The 19,929-nt window shown below is 42.0% G+C and overlaps 1 protein-coding gene across 2 annotated transcripts in view; it reads right to left on the bottom strand.

The window, feature by feature from the left end:
* Positions 1-1,177: 1,177 nt before the first annotated feature.
* Positions 1,178-19,929, bottom strand: part of fat4 (FAT atypical cadherin 4) — a 100,161-nt gene continuing 81,409 nt past the window's right edge. The window contains exons 10-17 of one of the 2 annotated variants that reach the window (XM_084953955.1): positions 18,999-19,103; positions 18,272-18,579; positions 13,594-13,679; positions 11,805-11,984; positions 11,225-11,349; positions 9,003-9,220; positions 7,124-7,385; positions 1,178-4,359 (exon numbers count right to left, since the gene is read on the bottom strand). In XM_084953955.1, the coding sequence (XP_084810081.1) occupies positions 2,450-4,359; positions 7,124-7,385; positions 9,003-9,220; positions 11,225-11,349; positions 11,805-11,984; positions 13,594-13,679; positions 18,272-18,579; positions 18,999-19,103 (3,194 nt within the window). In that variant the 3' untranslated portion in view covers positions 1,178-2,449. The remainder of the gene's footprint in view (positions 4,360-7,123; positions 7,386-9,002; positions 9,221-11,224; positions 11,350-11,804; positions 11,985-13,593; positions 13,680-18,271; positions 18,580-18,998; positions 19,104-19,929) is intronic. The other variant, XM_084953961.1, reaches the window with a different exon arrangement.

Here is a 19,929-nt window from a genome sequence, read left to right on the forward strand (position 1 = left end):
AATGCTCTGCAAAATGCATTATGGCTGACTTGCACACACGTGATTACTTTGCTGCATGGCTTTCCAAAATGAGAGTTGCAATCATGGTAGCGTATTCTATAATTGTGTCATTACTAACACAAATAGCTTAATGCTTACTGAAATAACAGGCAAGTGAGCTGACAGGAGCAACAGATGCTGTATTTTCTTAAGGGCCACGTCCTATAATGTAACATGCAGTTTTTGCACTCAGGACATATGCCACAATTAATCCTTAAACACATCATAAGCTCCTCTGCTGTTCACCAAAGTCAAGGAGCCATGTGGAAAACATCCAAAAACAGCAGGACACCCCTCCCAAAAAGACACGCATACACATCACGTCACAAAACCAACCCCCAAGAAAATCAGGAAGACAGATTCATGTCAGTGTTTTACATCGTTGTGCACTGTAGAACAATGTTCCCTTTAGGTATACAAGCTTCTTCTGCTTACCTATAGAGAGGATGGTGGGGGGACTTTGCTCCTGAAGTTGCCTCTGCTCAATGTCTCAGAGCCCCCACCATCACACCAGAGAAGACACTGTGAGGTTTATTTGAATTCATCTCCCACTCACTCGTCCCACTACCCACCCAACTCCTCATTATCATTGTTTTATTATCTCAGCATTGGAGTGGTAGAGCCTTTTCAAAGAGGCTTTGGTCAACAGATTTCTCTGCAAGACCGAGCCCCTCGTGGTATATTACCCAGATTCAGGCTGTCACTCTTCACGGGGTTCATGGCTCCCTGCCTTTTCTCTCGTGGCCTCTCTCCCCTCGATGATGGAGCAGATAAGCATGCTGCATGCCGAATCACTGAGCTATGACAAAAAAAAGCCTTTCTGCTCAATAAGACAGATGTAAATAATTGTTGAAAGCAATATAGGGCCCTGCGTCGTGGAGTCCGCTTGATGTTTTGTTTGGCTGCGAGTGAGGTGGCTCAGTTTCATTCAGGTCCTGAATTGCCTTTTCAAATGTTTAGTTGAGACTCTGCACAAATGAAAAACTGCACAGACTGAGGCAAAAATACAGAATAACTTACCACCCGAATGATTTGGGAAGGGGTGTAATCTGAGCATGAAGGGGGCTATTTTTAAAAACTGCCAACGCATACATGCATCTAAATGAAAGGAGGAGGGGAAAAAGAGAAACAAAGCACATTTAAATAAATACTTTTTTTATTCTGTTATTGGCTTTTTACAAGTACAAAGCATACAGCATGTTATAGTTTTATCAAAAGTGGAAAATACTGATGTTACATTTGTAACAAATGTAAAAAATAAGTCTTCAATCTTACTTTCCCCGAAAGTAAGAACATACATTTCAGCATATGAAAATATTCATAAAAACACAGCTTAAGTAATTTAAGTTAATAAACAGTACAAAAATGTAGAAACCATACATGTCAAAATAATGAACAGGGACGCCAACATCAAGACAAATGACTCCATGATTGCTCATGAATTTTAAAAAAAATGTACACAAGTTCATAGTGTTTTAGTTGGGGTCATGTTTACAGGATTCATACATCATCATCATCATCGTTGCCTGAAAACACTTGGCTTGTCTGACAATGTGGTTTTGTGACTAACGACATCCTCACCATCATCCCTCCTGAAAAATCTCCTCTCTTCCTGAACTTGGGCCCAAAAACCAGAATAGTTCTGTCCCGTACTGAAATCCTCAAATGTCTGTAAGGCAGGGGGCTTGATTAAATCTCACTTTTGGAGCGTTTAGCCAGTCGTCTCTAAGAAAACACACCAGGGCAGGCAGACGGACAGACACAGAGGGATCATAACATCGGTAGGGTCTGCAATACCGTGCGAGCAAAGCAATGTTCATACTTTTACACTGAGGGCTGTGTCCCGTCACCTACAGGTGCAGTTAGATCAAACACACATGCTTCCTTTTAAGTAAATTAGAAAAATGACCCTAAAAAGACAGAAACTGGGAGATTTCTCTTGCTCTATGGAATTCTCTTCCTGTGAGTTTTTAAATTATCTACCCTCTTATCTCTCCGCTGCGAATGTGACAGAAGGTTCTGGAAAGGAGAAGCAGTATTGGTAATAAAGAACAGAAGTGTTTAATCAAGATAATGTGAATGGAGTTTTGCAGTCACCAAATTGAATTCAGACATGGACTTCTTTCTTCAGTGTCAGTGGATATGTTGTAATGAGGCCTCAGAGAGATGAATGCACGAATGTACAGTCTGAACCTAGAAAAGACTGGTAAACCGTTCCAAGGTGGCTCATGATGAAATCTGTTCTTTTACAGGTGCCATTTTTCTGCCTTACTGCATTAAAAGTCGTCTTATTATTATGAGTTATGCAAAAAACATGAAGTCCAATGTTCTCTGGAAATGTACAGTCTTCTTCTTCTTTTTTTTAAATTGGAGAACGACACCATATTGTACAACATTGTAATAAATAGTCTCATACATATTGCTCAGCTTCTCCTTCATTAAGAATGGTCACTGAGCCATCTCCACTGTTCATTTCAATGTCTTTTGCTGCCGCATTCTCGGGAAGCAAGGCTAAGTCCTTGAACACATCTACATAATGTCCAAAGCCAGGGCCCCAGTTCAACAGATTGTCCCAGTTGAAGCCACCGGCTTGCTGACCCAGTTTGTGGGGTAGGGTGTAGTGCTGGTCAGTAGAGGGCATCTGGGCAACGCCAGGCCCTCCTTCTGCCCTCCGACTCGAGTAACGCCTCTGTTTAAGCCTCCCGCCGTAGTCCTCGTCGTCAGCGTCTGACTCGTTGACTTGCGAGAGCTTGGGGACCCGGGAGCTGTAGGACACAGGCTTCTCCCGGTCATACTCCATCTCTGAGCAGGTGAAGGAGTCATGTGAGTCACTTTCTGAAGAGGACTCTGGGGCAGGAATGCCATCAGCGGGGTTACGAACCCTTGACAGCGGCCTGCGGCAGTCCTCCTCTGAACTGGAGCGCCCGTGGTCAGCGCTACAGATGCTGGGGTTGCGTGGACGTGGAGTGTTAAGCCGCTCCACTTCCTCGATGGACAGCCCCACAGGAGGCCCCGTCTCCAACGGGATCTGCTCGATCGGCTGCTTCAGCCGACTGCCGGGCCTCGAGGTGTGGCCGTGGCCGGCCATGGTTTGTGGACTCTTGCTGCGCCTCCCCAACCGGGTGGCATAGTTGAACATGGGTGGCGGTTGGCACATTTCATTGTGCAGATCCAGCGGGCTGCCCTCACGACGAGCCAGGTTGAGTTCTCTGGTGGGAGTGTTTCGGTAGAAAGAGGAGGGCTTTGTGAATGGGGCTGGAGAGTGTCTGGAGAGAGGGTTTGGAGTAGGACAGGCTGAGTGGGAATGGCTGAGGGGGGTGGATCTCAGTGCTTGGGTGTACTGAGGCTGGTAGGTGTAGCTTGTTGCTCCGAGAGGTAAAGGAGATTGCCTGGCGAAGCCCAGCGGGCTGTGTCTCTGGATGGAAAACTTGGGCGTGTGACTGCGAAACTGCTTGTAGTGTTGGATGATGTCAGCATCCGAAGGAGCGATACTGCTGGCATTGTCTATATCATAATGTTCAATATCTGCCTCTGGGGCATTGCAGGGGGCACAGGGAGCACTGGGGACCGTCTCGTTGTTGTGAGGAATGTCTGTTTCATCATAGATCAGGTAAGGGTTTTCCCTCTCAATGATGTCTGGTTTGGGGTTCCCTTCCGGTTGCTTCCGTACCGTCATGTCATCTCCATATGGTGGGATGTTATCTGGGTCGTCGAATGCTACATTCTCGCTACCCTTCTTCTTTTTCTTCTTCTTCTTCTCCTTGGGTTTCTTTTCCTTGGGTTCCTTTGGCACTTTGGTCTTGTTGCGGTCCTTGCAATGGTTGCATAGGATCAGGCTGAGCACCACCAAGGCAAGGACAGTGGCACAGCTTCCAACAATAGCTGGCACCGCCCAGATGGGAAGGACCATTGTCTCTGATGTGGGACTGGGGCTGCAGACAAATCCACCATTATTCGCCGTGTTGCACACGGTACCCTGAGGGCACTCGACTCCCAGACAGGCCACCAGGGTCTCACAAGTCTTGCCTGTGTAGAGCTCGGAGCATACACAAGTGAAACCAGAGTGGGGGTCCGGCACGCAGCTGCCTTGGTTCTGGCAGGGATTAGAGGCACAGTCGCCAGGCGGGACACACTGGTATGTGTACCACTGGTTGACGCACATGAGGCCATCCCAGCATGGATTGCTCTCACACAGGTCGGGACCTCTGCAGCCTATTTTGACGGATGAACTGGTCTTGGTTAAAGTGACGAGGCTGTGCTCTCCCATAAATGGCAGGTTCTCTCTGTTGTACTTCACGTAGGCCAAGCAGCCGTCAAAACCTGTGGACAAAAAGAAGAAAAGAAATGGCTCAGATAACAAGAAACAGCCAACAGCAGCTAACAGGGACATTACAGTGGCCTGAAGGGGAATTGCTTCTGACTGCCACCAGACCGACTGTTTTTTTCAAAACGTCTGCTGAAGCTGGATTGCTTCCTCATAAATACCAGGAACTGGCAACTATAATAAGAGCTGAAGGAATTTTGTTTAGATGGGTAATTGGTTCAAGCTTAGGATAAAAAGATTTTCATCATGGAAAGCATCTCTTCCGATGAAAAAATAGAAAAATCATATTCTAAAAACTGGCAGAATAAATCACTGGTCAATTTAAGAGAATAAATATGAAATATTTTCTAACAGAGAATCCATCGTCAGAGGCATTATAGCTTCAAGACATCCATCTGGGTTGGATGAACGTCTCTGTGTCTAATTTAATCTCTTGCTTTGTGTGTTGCCTAACAGTGCTGCCTCACCGGTGCAATTACATTTTTATTGAATTTATCCCAGTGCAGATTAAATCCATTTCTATCTTTTCATTAGCCCTCAGAAAGTGAGTACACAGCGCTACACAAATGCTCAGATACACACTGAGTTAGGGGGTGGGTTCACAAACAGTCTGCCACAGATCTGCGTGCTGAGAATATGTTTGTTTTGAAATATGCCCCAGTCTTTGTGTAAAAGAGGTTGACAAATCATCCAAATTGCTCATTTTTACCATATTAGTCCATAGTATTAGGTTAGTTTTTCCCTCCCCTGAAACCCTGAAATTTACTGTGCTGCATTACCTCCTCCTGGAAACCCTCTCTTTCACCTTTTCCAAACTGTTCTTAACTCATGCTCGAGGACATCTGATCTGTGATTTAAATCTAAACTAAGAAAAGAGTCGATGAGGCTTCACAGACAGACGCTCCAAGGCGAAGTCAGATTAAATTATAATTAGTTATTTTGTCCATAAATGATACTCTGATAAAGAAACATTTATTTAACTACTGTAAATTCATAACTTTAAATCTTTGCAGTGTCAAATAGAAATAGATTTCAGGCCAGTTACTCAGAGTCTTGTTGGATCGCCACCAAATATGGTCAGCAATTGAAAGAGCAGACTATTAATTCATATGCAGGAGAAAAAAAATGGGTACTGAATTCATAAAGATTCACGAGCTCACGTGTGCTGTCACATACTTGTGCTATATGTCCATGCACACACCTTTAGTCTGCAGAAAAGCTTTCCATAACATGTAAAAACACTGCTAGATGTGTAATTTACGCTGGGTAAAGAGTGAATGAGTTTTTCAAAATCATTAACATGTGTGTGAAACTATTGTTAATTGTATTCCACTTGGACCGTCATGTATCTAAAATTTGATTTTCTTGACTAAATGTGATGAGTTTTTTTTTAGAAAAGCCTTTTTAATGAGAAGGAGGAGGAGGAGGAGGAAGAGGAGGCACAGGAGCTGTTCTGACTAAATGCGATGTCTTTAGACACACTAACAGTCTTGTGTCAGGATCTGTAGTGGAATTAAGGAAGGGCAAACTCCCCTCTCTAACTTTTCCCATTCAAATTTATCCTGTAATTTGGGGGTTCAACTCTGCAACACTACAGTCACAGTACATTAAAGTGAGCTCTTAGTAGCCAGTTACAAGCAAATCTGGCAAACGGATGGTGTGTTTCACCGTCCCACTCAGCAACAGTGTGTAGTGTAGTTTTCTGACAGTGGCAGCAGTATGTGTTGTTTAACTAGTGATTATAGGCAGCAAACCCTGTATATTGATAAATAAAACTTATATGGAAGAAAACTTATTGTATGTCTTCCATTTTTAACCTTGTTGGTTTACAGCAACTATTTATTCTATATAGATAATATATATGTTACATACAGCCTCTCTACTTCTTAGTCCACTAACTTTGGCTAGTTAAGCTATATTGATTGTTCCAACATGTAGAGAGCAAAAAATACTATGTGTGAGTGACTACTGTTAACCAAAACCTTCTGTTACAAGGAACAACATGCTTTCTCTCGATCAACTTCTGGTAATCATCTTGGTCCTTTTCAAACCCTGGAATTCTGAACTTATTTTAGGTGTCTGGTCGCAGACAGGGTATGTCATTGTGAAGAAAAGGTTTTATTTTGCATGGAGCTTTTTTCCAAAAGTTTCAGTTTTCCTGCCAATTCCAACTAAATTCTGGAATTAAATAGTGGAAAATCACAGCAACAGTTGTTTTGAGGCACTTTATATTGTAAGGTAAAGACCCTACAAGAATAGAGAGAAACCCCTTGGCGACAGTGGGAAGGAAAAACTCCCTTTTATGAGGAAAAAACCTCAAACAAAACCAAGCTCAGGGGTGGGTGGCCATCTGCTGAGACTTGGTTGTCGGTGAGGGGAGGGAGACAGGACAAAAAGCATACTGTGGAAAAGGGCCAGAGATGAATAATAACTAATGATTAAATGCAAAGTGGCGTAAGTAAGAGAAGAAGAAATACTCAGTGCATCATGGGAAGCCCCCAGCATCCTAAGTCTATTGCAGCATAACTAAGGAACTAAGGAAGGCCTGTTCCAGCCTTAATTCTAAGCTTTACCAAAAGGAAAATGTTTTAAGCTTAATCTTAATCTTAGAGAGTGTCTGTCTCCCAATTCCAAACTGAAAGCTGGTAAAGATTAGATGCAGGAAAATGTACACCCCAAATGCCGATATGTCCACATGTCCATCATTTTTACTCTTCCCCCCAATCAATGACAGGTAACAGCTACACTGTCCAGGCTTACCTGCTCCAGTTTTCTGCTGAGCTGGCCCCGGCCCAATCCCACCAAGCGAAAAGGTTAAAACGCTGAGACCTCCAAAATCCTGTGTGGGATGTTGGATGACCCTGGGTTGGCCGTTGTCCACCTGGAGCACAGTGGCTGAGCCGTTCTTGACCAGCTGTAGCGTGTGCCACTGGCCGTCTGAAACCACTGCGTCTACCACGGTGCGCTCCACCTTCCCCGCAACGCCGGCGTCTGAGATGTAGTGGATGTTGCCGTTCCTCAGCTGAGAGAAGCAAATTTTAGATTTTAGTTATTCGCTCACAGCTCAGAGTGATCAGAGTAAACCGGATCTAGTTGGCTTTGGTAAAAACATGCATATAAACAGTATATAAAAGACATTAACAATCATGTGAATCTGCAAACTGCCATTATTTCTGATGTCAAGCATAAAATAAAAATAGTCTTTGAAGAAAGTCGAGATAAACAATGGTTAAAACTGCAGTTTTTTAGATTAATGCAATAAGTTATCGTGTCAGTATCAATCATGACCGATGAGAGGAAGTCTTGTCTCAGTCCCCACAAAACTACCACCGCAGTGCTTTCAGACTCTGGTCGGAGATTGAAAACAAAAATGCAGCTGGATGCTCATACTATAAATCTTTCTCCCACTGGGACACACTGCAGTCAATCATGTTCTCACAACTTGTGTGTGTAGCTACAGTCACTCAGCCAGAAGATGATCAGAAGCTCAAGCACGACAAATTTAGAGAAAGCGCATATATTCCAACGGCCACAAGAGAAGGCTCTTTACTGAAGAGGGACGACGATTGTGCTTTAAAAAGAAATTAATCAAGCTCGCTTTGGCACGCACAGCAAATTTGTGGCTTACACTGTGTATGGTAATCTCATGTGTTCTCCCGACTTCGATGGAAAAGTAATCCTACCCACCTCCCCCAAAATCAGCAGTGATAAGTCGCTTCCGGAAGAATTGATGTAAAAAGGGAAAAGTGGAAGTCTCCCCAGCCAAAGAATACTAAGAGCTCTCAAGCTGGAAAACCAATCAAGGAGTTTATCTATTAAACATCTTGTTTTTCATTTCTCAGTTTATATAGTTCTCTCTCAACATATGTACACCAGCAGTATGTATTCCCCTACTGCTCTTTTGTTTTTAGGTTTCAAAGCACTTATAATACTTTTCTGGACTATTTAGGAAGCCGCAGTGGTGATTTGATGAGCACCAGAAGCCGTTCAGTGGCGGAAAACAAAATCATAAGAGACAAAGCCCGATGCTGAAGTGGGAACGGTTTGATGGTGCTGAGACTGCAGGGTGTCTACATGGAAATTGAAGAGGATGAATGAACGCTCAGGCTTCTTTGGGCAGCTGCCCACGGTCAGGCAAAGGGAGGAGGGTGTACTGAACAGGACGAGAAGAGAGAAAAGACAGACTGGAGTAAAAGAAAGTGGGCAAGAAAGACGGGGTAGATTTCCTAGAATGAAAGTGGAACGTAGCACACACAGAAATATATATTACCTAGACATGTTTAGGATACAAATGCTCAAGGTGTCTTAACAGTGTATCAGGAGCTGTGGTGTAAATACTGTTAGTGATGCAAGATACTGCCTGGTCTACAGCTCTGTCATACCAAAAGAAGCTGGTATGTAGATGCTTAAAATATCATCTACATAGTAACTTCATAGATAATCTATGAAACATCAAAGACAGAAGCTTCATTTTACTAGACCTGAGTTGATCCGGGGCTTTAAATTTTAGTGAATAGCCTCCCTTTCTAAGCATAGCTACTTATTTACTGTTCACAAGCATGATTTGGAAAGCTTTTATTGTGAAATTTACTCTTCATTGCCAACTCATTAAACTCACACACAAGGCAACCTTCCTCACCTTAACAGTAGTGTAGTTGCTGCTCTCTTGCACATGCAGCAGAGTGCCGGTCTTGCTGCGTGTCCTGAACTTGACCTTCAAGTTGCTGGGACCCATGGGGTCAGAGGTCGTTCCCTGCAGAGACCGTCTCAGCAAGATGTCACGTTTTGGGCCCTGCTTCAGGGTGTAGTCCAGGCGGCCAGTGCCATCCAGAGACAGAGCCGTGTCGGCTGTCATGTCTGTGTGAGAAAGACAGAAAATATCTTGTGACTTCACACGAGTTTCGCAGGCGGCTTTTAAACTTCCATTTCCACTCTGCTCCTGGCGGACGGTCAGGTGCAAATGATTTTCCTAATCCGACTGCCATAACCACGAATCGGTCCTTCCATTCTTACCAGCGATTACTGATATCTTCCCATAACATCATCGAGTCAGTTTTCAGAACAGCCCGTGTATCGCTGAGCAAGATAATAATTTCTAATAGAGATTAAGTAGGAAAATAACTGAAATGAAAACTGCAAGCCATCTCATTATTACTTAGTGGGATGGCACGTGAATTTTGTGTGCATGTTAACTATAAACCTGAGGCATTGCTAATTGCATCATTTCATTTCAAGAAGTAACAAGCCTTTTGGCATATTTCATTATTACTATAATGAATATGAGCCCTCTTGCTAATACACTATTAAAAGATTAGTATGTTATCCAGGATAAATAGCCATATGAATGTTAATAAAACACTGATGTGATTATTTCATGAAAGCAGTGTATTTATGAGGATATTTGTATATTTTGGAAAAAGGAAAAAATGCTCAAAAGTCACTTTTAAGTTTTCTATTTAAATTGTGCTTAGAAATAAGAGCACAGATGAAAAGGAAACAGAATTTTAACAGATTCTAAGATTTATCAACAGTCACCGATGACTCTGAGACTCAGAAAAATTGGTGTTGGTGAGTTTTCTTACTGTCAGAGACTGACTGCAAGTAGTTGCAGTGACCAGTTCCTGCCGAGAGATTGAGCCTGCAACACCTTCAACCTCTGCACGAGCACGGCTGGACAGGTGTGGGAGGCAACCTGTGTCTAGACAACTGTAGTCTGACTTGAACTACATTCCATCTGAGACAACTGCCGTCTAATTTACTGATCCAGACAGATTCCCAACATGTTGCAATCAGTCTCAGTCAGTCTGTGCTAATGGGTGCAACTTCTCTGCGATGGGTCTCTTTGCAACAGGGAACTCAACTCGGCTGGTTGTATTCTGGTTCTATTCCCAAATAAGAGCAATGTTGCTGAGCACCTATGTCATTTTGTAGCAAAGTCACCATTCTGCAGTAACTATCACTATTTGTAAGATTTTGACCCTGAATGTAAGCAGCTATTGTGAAAGTAGATGGGATTTTTCTTGCTAATTTATCGCAGTTAATTGGCATATTATCTCAAAAAAATTTCCACAAAGTTGCAAAATTGCATGTTCAATGCACCAAATCACAATAATTTTGGTTGTGCCGCAAACTCCAACCACTGTTTTCTCTAATAGGACTGTAGCACAAGTCTTTCGTGCCACTTATTATCTGAGGATGAATGTTTCTGTCCCACATTCACAGGGTTTAAAAATGTAAAGCTTTACACAATCTGTTCTTTAAATTAAATTAACCAGAGCCCTAGAGTCTACATGACATATTTTATTCACGGCATTTCTTGTTGTTGTTTATTTTTTTTCTTTTCTCTTTCCAGCAAACAATACATATGGCACTAAGAAAGCCTGCCCTGCTCCATGTGTGCTAGAAGAAAATGTCTCTCATCCTTTTTTTCGTGCCAGTAAGCAAACCAGCAGATTTCCCACAAAATCAAACCTGATGGCAAACAGGGAAAAGCTCGCAGTAATGATCTTGTTTGTTTCCAGTAACAATAGCAAAGTCTTTGAAAAAAATCTGGTAATAATTACCGGTAACACCGCAAAACACAATGTTGCACCTTACACAGTAGCTATAAGTTTCTGTCAGTTCTCATGTGTCTCAAAGGGTTTTCTGCATTTTTTAGGTCTCTGATGCAAGTCGAATTTATCTCCTATAAAGTACACAAATGCTTTGAAATGAAGCTCAGAACCCACCAATGTGGTCTATATTAAGCTACATGGTGCAGTATGATGACTCAGGAGGGATAATTCATAAATAATCATGGCAGAATATTCCTAAGTAAGTGCAAACTCAGCAAAAAGAGAGACTTCAAAGACATATACTTACATTTCTCACAGAATTTGCCAGTGAAGCCATCCACACACTGGCATTGTTGCCAAGACCAGTGGTCCACACAGGTGCCCCCATGTCTGCAGGAGCTGGTGGTGCAGGCTCCTTCCAGTCTCGGACATCTACGGACACAATAACACACAAACTGACAATCAGACAGTGAATTTGACAAGTCAGCCACACAGGCGGGGGGTCCGCGGAAAAAGGAAACTCCAAAAACAGGAGCAGATGAGCTGTGATTTCTCTTCCCGTGCGGCAATACAAAAAAACCCATAAAGAACCTCAGAGAATTAGCATATTAAAAGATCTGTCCTCGCTTCGCTATTCACGAGGAAGACAGTGAGGAAAAAAATTCTCTGGAATTCTGCAATTGGTTTCCCCCGTCAAAAATCTTCCATTTGTACTTCAAAAAAAAGAAGACATCTTTTTAAAAACTCCCGAGAGGGTTTGAAAGTGTGAACAGATGTCCCACAGCGAGAGTCAAGGAGGTTAGAGAAGACGGACAGATGGGAAGAAGAAAAAGGAGATGGAGAGAGGCTGGGAGCGGGAGTAAAGGGGGAGAGGTTGGGATGCGGACCTGTCAAGGATGCCATGCGATGCCAGCGCCTGACTGGGCTCCAGCGGGCGGCCGTTGACGGCAAACTCCATGATGCAGCCGACAAAGTCGTGGGTGGCGACCTGACCGCGCCGATGAAGGATGGGTTCTATTGACCTGACGCCTCCCACAGAGAGCCTGTTGGGCTGCACATCGAGGATCCTACAAACACGCACACAGATAGATGAACAGGAGTGCACAAAGACTTAAAATGGATCACGACAGAAAGGAACATATGAGCAGAAATCCAAAAGCTAAAAAATGCATTCAAGTATTCAAATGTATGCGAGCACACACACAGACATGCACATTTTCAGAAAAACAACGTGGGTCAGCGAGTTTCACAACAATATGGTCCCAAGACCCTTGCAAAATAAACCTTTGCTGATCTCTGTGGCCTTTCCTCATCTGCCAAATCTGTCTCTCACGCATACACACATATACAATACGCACACACACACACACACACACACAGCGAAAAACACACAGAAAAACATGCACAGTCTCAAGTTTTCACCCCACAGGGCCTGGCTCTGTGCAGCAGCACTGGTCATCCAGTAATTTAATGACGGTTTACATCATATAGCACATATTTGCAACAGATGACTTCATTCTGACTTTGAGTCATTTGTGTAGAAATATGTAAGAGAAAGGGATTTTAAGCAATTTGCATACAATGGAAGACTTAGACAGTAACACAGGAGTAAAGGTCACAATGCTTTGTCTACAGCATTAAGGAATTTTCACTATAATAAAAAGGTTAAAGGTCAACACTTTAACCAGAATAGCCATAAAAATTTAGAAAAAAAATATAGAAATATTTGTTTGAACAAAAGTAGTTTCATTCTTTGCTCTCTACTTTAAAGATTAGCACTTAATAGAACTGGAAGCATCACTGTGAAACTAAAGGTTGAACCTCTGCAATTAATCTCTAAAGTACTGCTTAAAGAAAAACAGTTAAGGCAAGACAAAAATATAAATTGCTGCTTACTGTTATGAAGCTTCCTAACAAAGTTCACTTTGTTCTTATGAATCATCTTGTGGTTCATTTAACTCACAAAATGTCTAAATTAAGCATGGAAATAAACCATGCTAAGTTTATCCTGAGAAATGGCAGCTGAAACGTAAGCTGTTTTCTCATTTTCAGATGTAAACTTTGACAAGTGTATTGAGAATGTCAGAGGAATACAGTCGAGACCTTGGATGTTGCGTTAGATGTCTTCTCAGTCCTCGAAATACACAGTTTGGTTTACACGAGTGCCTGAGTAGAGCCTCAAGGACACACTTGGACATTAAATGGAATTTGTACTAAGGAGGTGGCAGAGTAATGAGTCTTCTAAGGTAACCTCTAGAAAAGTTGAAAAGTTCAAGGATACTGAACATCTGTGCAAGCTGCTGCACATACAGCAACATTTTAAAGCCATAAAATGTTGGAAAACATGGATCGTCATCCATTGACGAGAAGGACAATATGTGGTTAATTAAACCTCTTGATTATGTAGTGTTGATTCACTGCAGAGTGCAACGCAACAGCTGTAAAATATTAGACAAGTATGCTCACACCAGGTATACAAAACCTTTTGGTTATGTATGACTTTCCATTATTTTTACAGTTGTAAAAAATTATTCATCAAGTTTTCCAGTCCTCAGAAGTGAAACTGTCAACAGCGCTTTCCCATTCACAGTTTCTACGGATCATAGAAGCAGCTGTTCAGCGTACTGGACAATACATGCATATATGTGTTTTTGTGTGTGTGTGCTGCTTTCTTACCAGTCAGTGTGCACTGCCACGTTGCTCACAGCACAGTAGCCTGGTTCCTGGTCATCACCACACAGGTCAACGGTCAGGGATGCAGCCTGCATGATGACAAGAACACACATACTACTGTCACGTGTGATTCTCTTTAAGAGAAACAGCTGTGAAGCTACACTGACTCACACAATTATTGTTCAGGGAGGAAATTACATTTAAGTAAAAAAATGTTTCTGGAAGAGTGTGGTTGACATAAACACCAACAACATGTGTCACTCACTGTTATTTGTGGTGGGGGTGGGCCATAAAACACTCAGTCAATATCAGTCTATCAGTCACTTTTTCTTTGTTAAGAGTGTTTTTCCAGAATGTGGAAACCCCCTCCCCCCCTCCCCCCCCCCCCCTTTTTCATTTGGGGCTTAAACACAGGATGCATTTCAAATTGTTTTTCAGCAAATGTATCTATACTCCTTTTGTTAGTGGTCAGTTTAAAGACAGTCCCATGTAAAAAAGGGACACATGCTAAAAATACATTCAAAATAGGGCACCAGTGGTAAACCATTTTATTTGCAGCTTAAATAAAATATTTGAGTAACTAAACTAATTTTATGTTATTAATGTAGCAATTCAATATATTTTGGACTATATCTTCATTAAAACAAAACAAAACAAAAGTCTACAACTTGTGGAAAATTGAGCTAAAATCTGCATTTCCTCAAATGGCCACTTGGGAACGGTTCCAAAAGCAGGTAACTCCCATAGAAAGGATAAAACATGACTGTAGCTTCTGGACTGGAGCCATCTTAAGGCTCATACTCACGAGTTTTTTGTCCAACAGAAACCAGAAATGGAGGTTTACCTTTGTCACTTCCATGCAGGCTTAGATAGCAGCAACCAACTAAAGTAATCACGAGAAAGCCGACTGTTTGGGAAATACACACTTTTCCCTAAGGTCAGGTGGTTGCCAGGGGTTCACTGACCAGTCTGTGTGAGTGGGGACTGCCTTCAGCATCCAACAACCACTGACAAGTGGTCAGGGAATACTCATATTCACCTCATAACCAGTGGTTGCCAGGTGGTTGCAGACCAGTCTTTAGGCTTCTGTCACTTGATCCTAAATTGTCGCCATGACTGGCGTCGCGTGTCAGCACGACCTCTATAGCCGTAAGCTGTTTAGCTTAGCACAAAGCCTGGTACAGACTTATTCTGTCAGAGGGTTATAATATCCAGCTAGCATCATCTTTGAAGTTCAGTACTCAAAAGATTTTCCATTTTGTGCTAAGCTAAGCTGTGTGCTGGTAAAATCATATCCAACTTATATATTAAGCGGTATTAATTTTCTCTCTGTTATACCAGATGGTGAATAAGTTTTTCCAAAAATGTTAAGCTTTTTCTTTCTTCTAAAGATGGCAACAGCTGTTTAATTAAACCCCATATTGTGACAGTGAACGGCAGAGGGACAGAGCAACCTGATGGGTGCTATATGCTTATTGTTCAAAGTTTATTGTCACAAGAGAACAAAATCCTCAAACCAATTGTATTTCCTTCCCGATTCCCTGCCTGAAGTATTTAAAGGCTAATTACTAAACCCTAAAACCCATCAGAATGTGTGAATATAAATAAATATTTTCTCAAGCACTGTTGGCATATCTTTTACTCATGAGTTCTGGCACCATAAGCTGAGGGTTACTTCACTCAGATGAGTTACAGTATATGTTCCTGAACATTTGTGTTCCTAAGTCTTGTTCAGTGGTTAATGTGAGCTTTGTTCACCACAAGCCATGCAGTCACATTATTTTTCTTTATTTCATGAGTGTTCGATGGGAGAGGGGCACAGAAATGCCATACATTACAGCAAGCGTTTCCCATTTCCCGTTAATGGGACAAAAGCTTTTGGCCAGATGTGGATTATTCTCTTTTCTCCCTCTGTGCTCAGAGAAGAAACGACCCTGCTAGAAAAAAAAAAAAAATGGGCTGGTGAGGAAACTGCCCGGAAAAGTGTGTGAACGTGTTGAAAAACCAGGGCAATCACGCTCCACCTCTCGTGGAGCTTAAGTAAATACGGACCACACTGGCTTGCATCTCTGACACAAATCATCCACAACCCACCGGGCACACACACACACTTCATTTAGTACACTCGTGTCACACCCGAGTCAGACACACGAACACACATAATCAAATGAGAAAAAACTACAGAGACAAGAACGAGTCGAAGAACAACAGAACGCATTTGTGACTCCGAGGCGCCATAAAGAACATCAGAACCACATAAACATTTTATTAATGTTTTTCCTGTGATCAAAGGCACTGCAGTCATGCTTCTGCATTCACTGTCAACTGTCACGAGCTGTGCAGGAGGAATAATTTCTCAAAAGAAACCTTAGAAATGAAGAGCAAATGCATCCCCCCAAAAATGAGGAGTGTATTTTTCAGCTTGGCTAGTACTGGAGGAAATTTGAAGAAAGCACCACAGGAGATCATTGTTTTCCCCATGACTAATACAATGGGGTGGGGGGTGGGGGATGGGACCACAACCTTACTCTCTGTTGTGGTACATGAGCTGAGTAACATTTGTTTTGTGCTTGTTTCTAAGACAAATAACTCACTTAATCCAAAACTTAATGATTTGCTGCTGGTGTTAATCAGCGGCAGCGAGTCCTAAACTGTCAAACTGAATTTGAAACATCATTGTCAGAAGATTTGAGTTTGTTCTCACACGATATCACTGTAATTGGTATTAATGTATAATTTAATCCAAATAATGCTTATTATTCTTCTACTCACCACCAAAATGTGATCTAAGAGTACAGAAACACTGCATCTTTGACAAGAATGACTCATCCGAGGTTTTTTATTTTTTGTATTCTCAAATCTCCATGGAGATTTCTGTTTATAGTTTCAACCACTACTCCTCTTTTTTTCATGCCCTCAAAGATTACTACAAACTCTGCAAAATGAAATTGATCAGCTTTTCAGACTGCAGAGCAGATGGTCCGGCACGGCAACACGAGGACAAGTATGTTGTAGTTGGAGCTGCCAGGCAGGAGGAAGACAGAAAGACCACAGAGACGTTTAATGGATGTAGTGAAGAAGGATGTGCACAAGGTTGTTGTGACACAAAGATATGCCAGGGATAGGGTGAGATGGAGGCAAATCACCCACTGTGGCAACGCCTAAAGGGAGCAGCCGAAAGAAGTAGTTGTTCTCAAAAACAGCTGTAATCCAGTTGGCCTTCATTAGGTTAAAAAAAGAAGCTAAATCTGACACGGATATGGTTCTGTTTGGGAGCTAATGAGTAACAGTTGAGAAATTTCAAATTTTACATTAGAAATGACTTTTTCTTTTTCTTTGCTTATGGCACTTGGACCAATAGCTGCAGTATTAACCACGAATACAGAAGCAAAGAGTAACATGTCAAACTTTATGAAATGCACTTTGTTGTTGCATTCAAATGCTTTTGCTAAATACAGTTAATGGTACTGTAGATTATATATTAAAGTACGTGACATTAAGATAAACTCACACAATATGGCAGTTTGAATTTTGACACCGATGCTTTGGATGCTTTAAAGCTGGAAACAGTTACATCCTTCCTTAAACTCTCCACTGAACCTTTAACTATTAACATTTTCCATTACTGTGGTTTAAAACTGACGTCTTCGTGCACTGTAACTCGTTGGACGGAGACAATTTGCCTAACATTTATGGTATTTGACAATTAAAACTAATTCCTGCAGAGATGACAGTAACTGAGATGGTTGCAGTATCTGTGAACTCTCTGCTCCCTCTGATTACTTGGAGCCTTCACGGTGAAGCAGTGCATGACCGTGTCCGTGGTTTGCGTCTGCTTTCGGGATTGGCTCAGAATTTAGGCGCAGGAACGCAGAACAGACCTCAAGCCTGGCCACCGAAATGACCCGTAGCACCTTTTGCAAACACGGTGATCAGGTTCACTTTACACCGCTCAAGGGAGCTGGCACTTCAGGCGTGACACACTCACATTTCTCTCTCATTCTTCAACAGCCCCAACGCGACCACCTTCACATAATATTCACCGGGTACCATTTGCAGACAGAATCACAGCTTTCAACGTGTGCTGTATTCCTTTACACCCGTCACTCTGCACCATCTCAAAACTGACAATTTAACGATTTTACCAGCTTCCTATGAAACTCCCAGTGCACGGTGGGGAATGACAGATTTGAAGTCCAGCAGGAGAGCTACATTATAGAAGGCTTGACAGGGCCTAGCTGGATTTTTTTTCCTCCTCCTGCCTTGCCACTGCATTGCTGGCAGGGAGAAGCCTCTCATTCAGAGCACAGGAGACAGGATTTCAACCTTCATGGCCATTTTGGATCCTGGTATTGTAAATCACAACTAGCAATAAAATATAATTACAAACCATGAAAACCATAAGCTGAGCTACCCGTGGTTTGGGGAAGTTTAATTATCATCTGATGGTGCAAAAAAGAATATAAGGCCAAATTTGGAGGCAGCTTCAGCTATAAAAGCTCAGGACATAAATGCTATTGAATGTGCAGTCCCTTTGCAACTATGCAGCATTTTCTGATTTTCCTAAATGTTTTTGCTGCTAGACCCATAAAAACTAATATGCCACTTAAAGCAAGAGCGAATGATGAGAAACATTTAGAGTATGAGATATTTTCTATCGTAAAAAAACAGGAATTCTTACCATCCCAGCTCTCCTGGCAATGACTGTGTGGAACTGCCCATCCGAAACTTTTATCATGGTCATCAATTTATAAGTTCCACTTCCCAAGTTAAAAGAGAAGCGCATCTGTCCCTCGAAGATCTCCAAAGCCAGGAACTCCGCCTTGTCTCCGGTCTGGTTATCGTGGTTGTATAAAAGCAGCGCGTTGCTCTTCAGGGTAGCAAACTTGATATATATGTAGTTATTGTTGGGATCCAGAGACGGAAACTCCATGTAGGAGAGCTCCTCAAAGCCATAGCTGTTCAACTCGCAGTGCTTGCCGAAAACCCCTGAGGAAAAAAACAGACCGAAAGTGGAATCATGGAGGAAGCCAATGAATGATTCACAGTGCTGCTGTGATAAAAATATCTACAGATAAAACAGAATCTTTATCAAGCAGCATTATCTGCTTTGTATATAGAAGTAACAAAGCAGATATCGTAGCTGTGTGATCACAGTCTTGCAAAAGACTCTTCAAAAAGTTGAAAACTTTTTTTTCTTGCATCAACTGGAGACTACTACTGAGGACAGCAATACAACACATGAAAAATGGAGACAAAAAATGAAATGACAGTTTCCACATTTGTTTAAGAAATCAAAGGTTAAGAATGAAATAGCTGCTGGGAGAGTGCACATCTGAATTTGTCCATCTTGCTTTTCAATTTAGCGGGACTCTGTAATACCCTGAAAGTTTCCTACTATTACTTACCAAATGGACAATGACAGTAATATCCATCCACTCGATTCTGACAGGACCCGCCATTAAAACACGGGTTACACTCACAGTGATTGATGATGGAATCACACGTTTTGCCTGGGTTCACAGAACAACACAAATTAAAATGGATGGGGTGGCAGACAACACAGGAAAACCCCAAAGGGAACACAGTTCACTTTCCCCACAGGCCAAGTCATGCACGCCTTTCATCGCCTCACAGCTGAGAAATGCACTGCAAAAAAAGATCCATTTAACTACGTACTACACCTTTAAATCTCATTCAAGCTCAAACAACAATACGATAAAAGTGAAAACTGTAAGTTCACCTGTTTCAGTGCAGTTTCACAAAGCTATTTTGGAAATAGCATTGCTTGCCCAAGATGATATCATTTGACCAAGAACAACATCTTGAAACTTTTATAGGAAAAAAACGAAATGATCTCATTCAACTGGCAGATTCCTCTCACTAGGAATAATCAGATTTTCAAACTCATTGCAAATTATGTTTGGACGAGGCTGGTTTTTTTTTGGTTTTGGTTTTGTTTTGTCTGTGTGGGATTTTTTTTGCAGGGCAGAAAGGCAAATAGTTGGAATGTACACAAATGGCCACCATACATACAAGCAAACATATAAATGAAGTTTAAACATCACGATAAGGAATGCGACACTGATAATACAAATAATACACTGGCTTCGAGAGAACAAACGGTTCATGAGTGGTTAAATAGAAAAAGATTGACAATGAACTTTTAAAAATGCATTTTATGCTGTAAATCTTGAGACAAGTTGCTTAATGGAGACAGATTCTGCTGCCAAACACCAGTTGTGGAAACAGGAAGTTGAGAGTTCACCAGGAGGGCAAGCAAACTACTGTAAGTCAATAGGTGCATTTCTGCAGGAGGGTCATTTATCTTGATGAAAC

Source organism: Perissodus microlepis, chromosome 2 (genome assembly GCF_051167445.1).
Source record: "Perissodus microlepis isolate ML-2025 ecotype Zambia chromosome 2, ASM5116744v1, whole genome shotgun sequence".
Lineage (NCBI taxonomy): Eukaryota > Metazoa > Chordata > Actinopteri > Cichliformes > Cichlidae > Perissodus > Perissodus microlepis.